Genomic DNA, 9755 nt, shown 5'->3' with positions numbered 1-9755 from the left:
CAATTACAAATTAGTTGACTTGTTATCAACAAACTCTTGTATTGTGTTGAATATAAAGAATGTTATAAAATTCTCATATTAGATTAATAGCTGTAATCTTGATTAAACAATACAAATTTTACAACATACAGTTTCTCTTATTTGTAATGTATGTTCTGTCATTAGTATAGAAATAATTCAATTTAACCATAAAATTCTTATTCATAATCGTAAAAAATCCATTGATAAAAATCAATCATATAATTTTAAAACTTAATTTTATATCAATTGCTTTACATTTAAAAAAAATTTAAAACTTAAAGCCATTGGAATTTAATTTAATTTCGTCGACGTCGCAACATTTAAAAAATTAGACTAACAATTTTTGCCAAATAATAAAAAATAAATCAATATTATAATTTCACATTAAATCATAAAAAATAATGGTAACAAAATTATATTTTTGACAATTTCTATTGCATATATATAATTTAAGTAATAAACCTAATGTTTTAACTTGTTAACAGGGCGATATTGATTTCTTTCACCATTTTAACTCTGTGAAGCATTTTTTGCAGCGGTTCTTTTCCTAAAGCCATTGTCGAATACCAGACAGGACTGTCAGGCACACAAGACCTTTCTGGCAACAAATAAAATACATCATTTCTGGTCTTCACACTTTCAGGGCTAAAAAGAAATGAAATTGATTTCGTTGTTGTATCACATGATACTAAAACATTAGATACTTTTAGTTACCATTTAGATAAATAAAATTCATAAAGTTTTACTGGACATCGAAGTGGATTTTCTTCATTTTCTTGTTGTTCATAAACTTTCTTTTTGCGAGAGTTAGCATCTAATAATAATAAGATAATTAATAATATAAACTATTTAAAAAAACTAATGACAAACATGAAGTATTTAAGAGAATATTCTGGTCTAGTAATGTTACAAAATCAATTTTGTTTTTTTATTTATATATATTTTTTCAAAGTTTAACTATTCAAGAATATGTGTATAAGAGGATTTTATTTTTTTTTCGGATTTTTTTCTGACCTCTGACCAGAATACCTCCTTAACTAAGAAAAAATTCATTACTAAGAGATTGCCACAAAGAACTTAATAGTATACCTAATGCTGATTGAGGTGGGTAGAATCTTAGTAACACATTGCGAGAACCAGGAACTTTAGTTGCACCAGGTTGATTAGGATTACGCTTCCAATGTTTCATAATATGAGAAAATGACAACTGCATATGTTCTTCTACAGTCTGTTAATGAAAATTTAGATTACAATGAATGTTATAAATATATAAAAAATAAGTTACAATCCCCATGTATTTATATACAACAAAAGTATTTTTATACTTACTACTAAATTGAAATGTTTAGTGTTAAAGAACATAAGTGTACTAAGCAACACGTGCGGTGAATGAGCACCAAGTTGTTTAGATTCCCATAAGTGCTCCTCCTCAACTCTAGTGACAATATATTCTGAAAATATGTTTTAATTAGTCTTATCAATTCCTAAGTTTTATATTCATACATCAGACTTACGTGAATCATTATATAAAACAGAAAACTTTTTAGCAACTTCATCTAAACATTCAGTGAACTTCTCATAATATGCATCAGTGAAAATATTATCTATTCTTCCATTTTCAAAGAGATATTGTTGAATACCTATTTAAGAAATTATTTTCATTATTTTATCATCTTTGTTTATATATGTAGGGGGAAAACAGACAACATGGTATATATGAACAAAATGACACGGCGGCCTTATTTAAAAATTGGCTAAACCAAAAATGACTAAATGGCATTGTGTCTTAAGGCAAATTGCTGTAACTTCCCGTAACAAAAATTAAATTTTTTAAACAAGATTAAAATATTTTTTAAACATTGATTGAATTTGATTTTTGATTTTGAAAAAAAATTTACTTTTTTGGAAAAAAAATGTTTTCTTTAATTTTGAAATATTTGAGAAATTTTGAACTTTTCTCAAAGCAATCGCACTGCTTTAGCTACATAGAGACGAAATATCGAAGCGCGTAAACGCCGCGTCGCCGACTAACGGCAGACGATGTTACGGAACTCATAGAAATGTGAACAAAATATATACATATTATTTAAATCTGCATAAAATATCTGATAATTTGATGTGCCTATGTCTAATGATCATTTTTGACCGCCAAATGGCATTTTTTTACTTTTTTTTACTAGATCTCCGAAACCGCTAACCTGCCTCTTCCCAAAAATTTAAACAGCTCTTCACAATGTTTGAAGAGAATTCACAATTCTAGACATTTTCAAATAAAAATAAAATTGGTCATCCTGTCAATACGAGTAAAATGTTTTTTTATGAGTCTCCTTATCAATACAAATCGAATGTTTTTTTTTAATTATTCAAATCGGTTGATCGATGTTCCCGAAATCGTCGACGAACATTTGTATCCGCACACACACACACATACATACATCAATTTTTTCTAATTATTTTAATTAATAATAATTAATTAAAGGACTGTTAGTAGGTGGTCAATGAATCAAAAATGACTAAAAACGATTGAAACTGATTATAATATAATTAAATAAATAAATGTCATTAAAAAACAAAACACCATGTCACTTTGTCCGTACTTCCCCTATATCAAAATTTACCTAAAACCAGATAATAGATTGTATCTGGAGCATATTCACTGCCGTTTGGTTTACGAACTTCTTTGACAAACAAACACAAAGAGTAATTTAATTCATCAGCGGTCAATTGAAGAATCTCTGACTTAAAAGGTTTACGCCGTATAGAACTTTTCTCCAAATCAGCATTCTTAGTCATCACCCACTGTTTCCAAGCATTGACACCAAATGTATACTGTTAAGAATGTGAATAGTTACTTTTTTGTATTATTTACAGCATACTATGATCTCTTCATTGCTTTCAAATACTTATATCATGTTTTTAAATTTTGTAATATAAAACATATTTATTACTACCTTTAGGCACATATTTGCATCTGGTTTTTCAGTGGGTTCTCTAGGAGGTTCTGGTTGAGTGGGTGGTTGCATCATTGGCAGACCGTCAGTGTTGCTTACTCGGCGATTACGCTTATTAACACCCAAGCTAATAGAAATAAATTATTATAATTACCTTACTACAATAAATAGAAATTTAATGTATCTTTTAACACTTTCGACTCGGGAGTCGGACTGCCAGTCGGTACGCTGCGCTCGGAATATTATAGTGCTATGCTTATCTCTCAACTCGGAATTTTTTTTGCATCGGATTTTTTCAAAATGTGGTAATATTGCTTTTAAATATAGTTATTATGATAATAAAATAGAAAATTTTGAAAATTAAAAAAAATTGCACTCAAAACCATGCTATATTGTTTAAAAAATCATTTCTTCACAGATCTTTATTAGAATTATGGGGATCATGAGCTAATAAATTAATTTTGTTATATATTTATTTATAAAATTAATAAATCAATCAATAAATGAATGTAATAGTAAATTAATTTTTTAAAAATAAAAAAAAATTAAATGTAAGTTTAGTTTGCGAAGAGTCGTCGCCGACACGATTTGCCGCCGGAGCGGCGGCATCCGAGCTTAACGGTAAAACATATCATGCCGCCGGAGCGGCGGCATCCGAGCACAACGGTAAAATGACTATGCCGCCGGAGCGGCGGCATCCGAGTCGAAAGGGTTAAAAGAGATTTTTGGTCTAGAGGCATATATTTTATGTGATTTTTGAAAGGCATTAAAAAAAAATTAGTGGTGTATGGCATCGTGCCTTAAGGCAAATAGCTGGAACTTCTTGTACCAAAAGTTTTTTTTTTTAAATAATTAAATTTTGTTTTAATCTTTGAAAAAATTTAATTTTTGAGAAATTTTTAATTTTTGAAAAAAAATTAACTTTCTTGGAAAAAAAAACTTTGAAAAAATGTGTTTTTTTATTTAAAATTATTTTAAATATTTTGAACTTTTTTCCAAAGCAATCGCACTGCTTTAGCTGCATAAAGACGAATTATGGAAGCGCGTAAACGCCGCATCACAGTCTAACGGACAAACGATGTTACGCAACCCATAGAAATGTAAACAAAATTGATACACATTATTAAGACCTGACTAGACAGACAGACCTGCCTTTCCAAAAATTTAATCAGTTCTTCATCTTATCAATACAAGTAAAAATTTTTTTTTTGAATTATTAAAATCGAACGCTCCGTTCTCTTAAAAACTGAGGTACCGTATTTGGCACATGCTATGGAAACAGAAGAGGTCAAATAGCTATATCTCCGAAATTATTTACTTGAAAAATCTGTTTGTACACATATTCTTAAATAGTCAAACTTTTCGTTTTCTTAAAATTTCTAGACTAAATATCCTCTTAATCGACACAATTAATACAGGTCAAAAAAAGAGAGAAATTTTTAGTATTACACTTGCTAGTTAATCAATATTTTTTAACTTCCCGTAGGGTAAGTTATAGTAATCGCAAAAAAATCGAAAATGAAAATTTTTATATATCTTTACGTTTCAGAGGTTTCTGAATATTTTGGCATACCTTAGAAAAAATGGATGTATGTGTGTGTGCGTGTGTGTGTGTGTGTGCGTAGTATGTATGTGTGTGCGGATACAAATTTTCGTCGATGATTTCCGGAACACGGATGAAGCAATTTGAATAATTTAAAAAACATTCGATCCGTATTGATAAGGAGACGTGCTGATTAGTTTTTGGCGGAGGTAGGTCTAGCCGTTCCGAAGATATGGGGCAAAAAGTGCCAAAAACGGTACCTCAGTTTTTAATAGAACGGAGCGTCCGATTTTAATAATTCAAAAAACATTTTACTTGTATTGACAAGATGAAGATTTGATCGAATTTTTATAAGGGCAGGTTTAGCGGTTTCGGAGATATAACGAAAAAAGTAAAAAAAAGCCATTTGGCGATCAAAAATTATCATTAGACATATGCACATCAAATTATCAGATATTTTATATAGATTTTAACAATAAGTATAAATTTTGTTTACATTCCTATGGGTTCCGTACCAATGTTTACCCGTTAGACAGCGACGCGGCGCTTACGCGCTTTATATTTTGTCTCTATGCATTTAAAGCAGTACGATTGCTTTGAAAAAAAGTTCAGATCTTCCAACATATGTCAAAATAAAGAAAATATTTTTTTTTTCAAAAAAAAAGATTTAAAAAAAAAAATTTAAATAAAATTTTTTTTTTCAAAAAAAAGTAATTTTTTGTCAAATTTATAGTTTCTCAAAAATCTTATTTTTTCAAAGTAAATTTTTTTCAAAAATGTTAATCGTTTTTAAAAAAATAATAATTTTTGGTACGGGAAGTTCCAGCAATTTGCCTTAAGGCACAATGCCCTAATTGCCTTAAGACAGAATTCCACTTACAGCTAGTTACATCAATTATTACTGATCCCTTACTTGTTACCCTGTGGTCGATTAGGTCGTTTTCTCCCACGCATAGCGGCTCTTTGTTGTTCCATCATAAGCATATGATGATGATGCATTGGATTCGGGTCATCAACTCCTTCTTCATTAGACATTGGAGGATGGGAGCTTGGAGTAATTGTACTGGCCGTCATCGCAGATTCTAAATCCACAGCTGGTTCATCATATTCCGATGCCATTTTCAAGGCCATTTGTAGCATATCTTCACCTAAAAATATAAACGAAGACATTAAGAAATAGTAACAAAATTATTTTAATTAAGACTATAAATTAATAGTGATTGTATGGTTATATATTGAGTTAGCATTATTTGCTTTTTGCACATTTACAAAATATTATGTACTTTTATAGCTATGGGTCTGAAGAATAGGGCCATGTCACTTGAAATAAGGCGTGAAACTAGTGGTGTACGGTATCGTGCCTTAAGGCAAATAACTGGAACTTCCCGTACCAAAAATTAATTTATTTAAAAAAGATTAAAATTTCTTTTAAACTTTGAAAAAAATAGATTTTTGATGAATTTTAGATTTTTGAAAAGAATTGGCTTTTTTGAAAAGACTTTAAAAAAATGTTTTCTTTATTTTGAAATATTTTAGAAATTTTGAACTTTTTTTCAAAGCAATCGCACTACTTTAACTGCATAGAAACGAAATACCGAAGCGCGTAAGCGCACGTCGCCGTCTAACGGACAAGCGATGTTAGGAACCCATAGAAATGTAAATAAAATTTATACGTATTATTATAATGAAATTTTTTAACTTATTTTTATTGAGAGTCCTTAACCGCTGGACCTGCCTTCCCAACAATTGAATCAGCTCTTCATCATGTCACTACAAGTAAAATGTTTTTTAAATTAATCGGACGCTCCGTTCTCTTAAAAACCGAGTTACCGTTTTCGACACTTTTTGCCCCGTATCTTCGGAACAGCTATACCTGCCTTCGCCAAAAACTAATCAGCACGTCTTCTTATCGAAACGAATCGAATGTTTTTTAAATTATTCAAATCGGTTGATCGGTGTTCCCGAAATCATCGACGAAAATTTGTATTCGCACGCACACATTCATATACATACACATACACATACAGACACACACATCCATATTATCTAAGGTATGCTAGAATGTTCAGAAACCTTTAAAACGTAAAAACATATAAAAATTTTCGATTTTTTTGCGATTACTATAACTTACTCTACGGAAAGTTAAAAAGTAACAATTTCATATAATATAAGATAATTACAGCACTTTAAATACTCACCAAAAGTGTTACTAGTTTCCATTCCTTCTGGACTAAATCCATCATCTTCAGGTGCATCGTCTTCAGAATCCGAATCACTCTCACTTCTCTTTTTCTCTCCAGCCACCATTTCAGCCATCATCAGCAACTCTGCTTCGAATGGATCAGTTGGCATTTTCTCATGGATTTTTTTAATTTCTTTCATGATGCCATTTGCAGAATTTCTAGTTGTTGGAATGAACACTGGGACTGGAATTGGCAAAGGTATGGGTACTGGCACAGGATAAGGCATAGAGTACATATTCAAAGGAGTTGGAACATATATAGGAACTGGTACCGGTATTAAAATTCTTTTCTGCAAACTATCATCTGTCTGGCATTCCTTGTTAATGGTTTGCTGTTTGCAAGAAGTGCCTTTTGATGCGGTCATTGGTTTACACATTGTAGACATGTTCGAAATAGGCTTAGGACGTGGAGGTTTCACAATTAATTGTGTCTTAAATTGTGGCTTGGGAGGTGGTGTTGGTGCCGGAGCGGGAGCAGGAGGTGGAGCTTGTTGAACAATTTGAGCTTGTTTATGAGTACTTTTAACTGAACCACGAGTGTTATGTGCATTGACAGGAGTGCCTAGAGATCGAACTTTTGAAATTATAGGAGTTTCAAATGACTTTGACGCAGCTGAAGCTTTCGTACCAACTCCTAAATAGTTTTTTTAAATATATTTTGTTCTTTTGCACATTTTTATTTAAAATAAATATATATACAATACCTTTTGTTTGGCGTGTTATGTTGTATGTTCGTTTGGGAGCACCAGTAGGCACGGGCGCACCCTTAATTGAAGTCGCAGGAGGTGTCTTATGCTGCTCGCTTCCTAATGTTATTGGATTTTAGAATATTGTCCTTGAAAAGACATAACACATTGATATGTGCAAAAGTTCCTTATTGTAGCATCAGACATAGTTAAATGATATTGAGCTTGTGATAAAGACTTGCAATGATCACATTTTATTCTAAAAAAAGATATAAATATGATATTTGAATAATAATTTAAAAACTTCAGTATAAATAAATCAAACCTTCTCATGGAAACAGCATTTACCGACACTTGATAAAGTGTCAAACAATTCAAAGAGCACATCATAATTTTTTGCCCTGAACTTAAATTTCGTCTAATCATGTCGTAGTTGTATTTTTTGACTTTACACCAATTGCATGGAACTATCTGTCTATTAGACAGAATAAAGACGTTCATACATGTTTTTGAACAAAAAGTATGAGGGGCTGCATCATCATATATAGTATAGTGTTCTGATGACTTTCTTTCATAATATTTCTTACACATATCACATTGATCTGCAACGTAATTTTAGTGTTAGTATTATGGTTTTATAATACTACTGTTTTATAATACTACTGTTTTACAGAAACCATACTACAAAAAAATTTACAGAAAGTATTTTACTGTTGAAAGTATTTAATTCTGGTCAAAATGGGCCTTGTATATGGAAACAATTAAAAAATTATACAAATTAATGAAATATTTTTACAAACTAAAGCCAAAATTTCTAAATTTTAAACTTATAAAAATAAATTAATAGTCATTGTTTTTCAGGGGGGAACCTGCTTTAGAGGTTTAGAAAATCGTTTTTTTTTATTGCAAAAATGTCTTTCAAAACTAGCCAAGAATATATCTCTAAAATTTCATAAACAAGTTCAAGTAATCATCGGAATTACGGAAGAAATAGTGAGCAAGCGTCAACCATGTATACAAGCGGAACGAAAACTTCGAATTGGCGGGAAATACAGGAAAAAAACTAAACGTCCTATCGAAACGAGAAAAAATTCATTGTATTCAGGATTAAATTCTATTCTAGTTGAACCTAAAAAAAAAAAAAAGTTATCCCTAAAAATTACTGAAAAAAGGCGATTTTTTAAGCCTCTATCTAAAGCAGGCTCTCCCCTTAATATAAAGACAAATTGAAAAATAATTCATGAAAAATGAAGTAATGAATATAATCAAGAAATAAATTATGAAATACAAAAAAGTGGTGAATACAATGAAGATATTAAATGATATGAATGATAATGAAGATACTGAAGAATGGCTGGAGATAGTTGCATCAACTACATAAATGGTAAAATACCTGCACAAATTTCACACGTAGATATGATCTTTCTTTCTTCGTTCTTCAAAATAATTAATAGTTACTATACAAGGATTAAATGGTACAAACTTTTAATAATTGTCACGTTGTAATAATTTTCATGTAGTATTATTTTACGAAATACCCGAGGCGATTTTGTTTCGAAAATATCTAAACTTCATGACGGCCAGTATGGCCAAGACGCGCATGCTTTGTAAAAACTATGTTATTTTTAATATAATTAGTCAAGTATGTAAAAGCAAATGGAAAATTATATAATGAATCATAAAAATATTCATAAGCCTACACACAATTTCTAAATTTTATATTATCAAAATAAATTAATGTCATACTTTTTAACATAAAAACAAACAATTTGAAAAAAAAATATGAAGAAAAAAGTAATGAAAGCGATAAAGATAATGCTATAAAGACAAGCATGTTAATGAAATAACAAGAATAAATAAATAAATATATATATATATATATATATATATATGTGTGTGTGTGTGTGTGTGTGCGTGTAAACAGTAGAATAAATTATGAATAAATAAATAAATACATAAATAAAATATCGCTAATCCAACACTTCAATAATGGTCAACTTTTTGAAAATCAAAAGTTTTTCCGCGATTTCCAATATCTTATGATTTTTTCACTATAATCCAGTAATCGAAACATTCCACTAATCTGACATCCTCTGGTTTTAATAGAGTTGGATTAGCGAGATTTTTGCATCAAACATGTACTAAAACACCTGCACAAATTTCATACATACACGCTAGTATTGTTTTTCTTATTCCTTCAAATAATTAATAAACACTATACAAAAATAGAAGAAAGTAATAATTTCACGTCGTATCAGAAAAAGATCTAACTTAAAAAATACGCGCACATACTTTAAAAAAACAATTGATAA

At 30.1% G+C, this 9755-nt stretch overlaps 1 protein-coding gene across 1 annotated transcript; it reads right to left on the bottom strand.

Annotated features, from left to right (window-relative positions):
• Positions 1-421: 421 nt before the first annotated feature.
• LOC113376193 (zinc finger MYM-type protein 4-like) lies at positions 422-8052 on the bottom strand (the record flags this gene model as incomplete). Its single annotated transcript, XM_026616109.1, is given in 12 exon segments — positions 422-666; positions 736-835; positions 1111-1249; positions 1351-1472; positions 1536-1661; positions 2640-2850; positions 2973-3099; positions 5429-5663; positions 6714-7391; positions 7462-7578; positions 7581-7702; positions 7769-8052. Coding segments are annotated over 12 exon segments (2436 nt in total), but the record flags the coding sequence as incomplete, so codon positions are not given.
• Positions 8053-9755: the final 1703 nt, after the last annotated feature.

This window comes from Ctenocephalides felis, unplaced genomic scaffold, assembly GCF_003426905.1.
Source record: "Ctenocephalides felis isolate EL2017-DRISC unplaced genomic scaffold, ASM342690v1 CF-g0.4_SCAFFOLD_01886, whole genome shotgun sequence".
NCBI classification, from domain to species: Eukaryota; Metazoa; Arthropoda; class Insecta; order Siphonaptera; family Pulicidae; genus Ctenocephalides; species Ctenocephalides felis.
The sequence above is the reverse complement of the archived record's forward strand: the minus strand, read 5'-3'. Positions and strand labels throughout refer to the sequence as shown.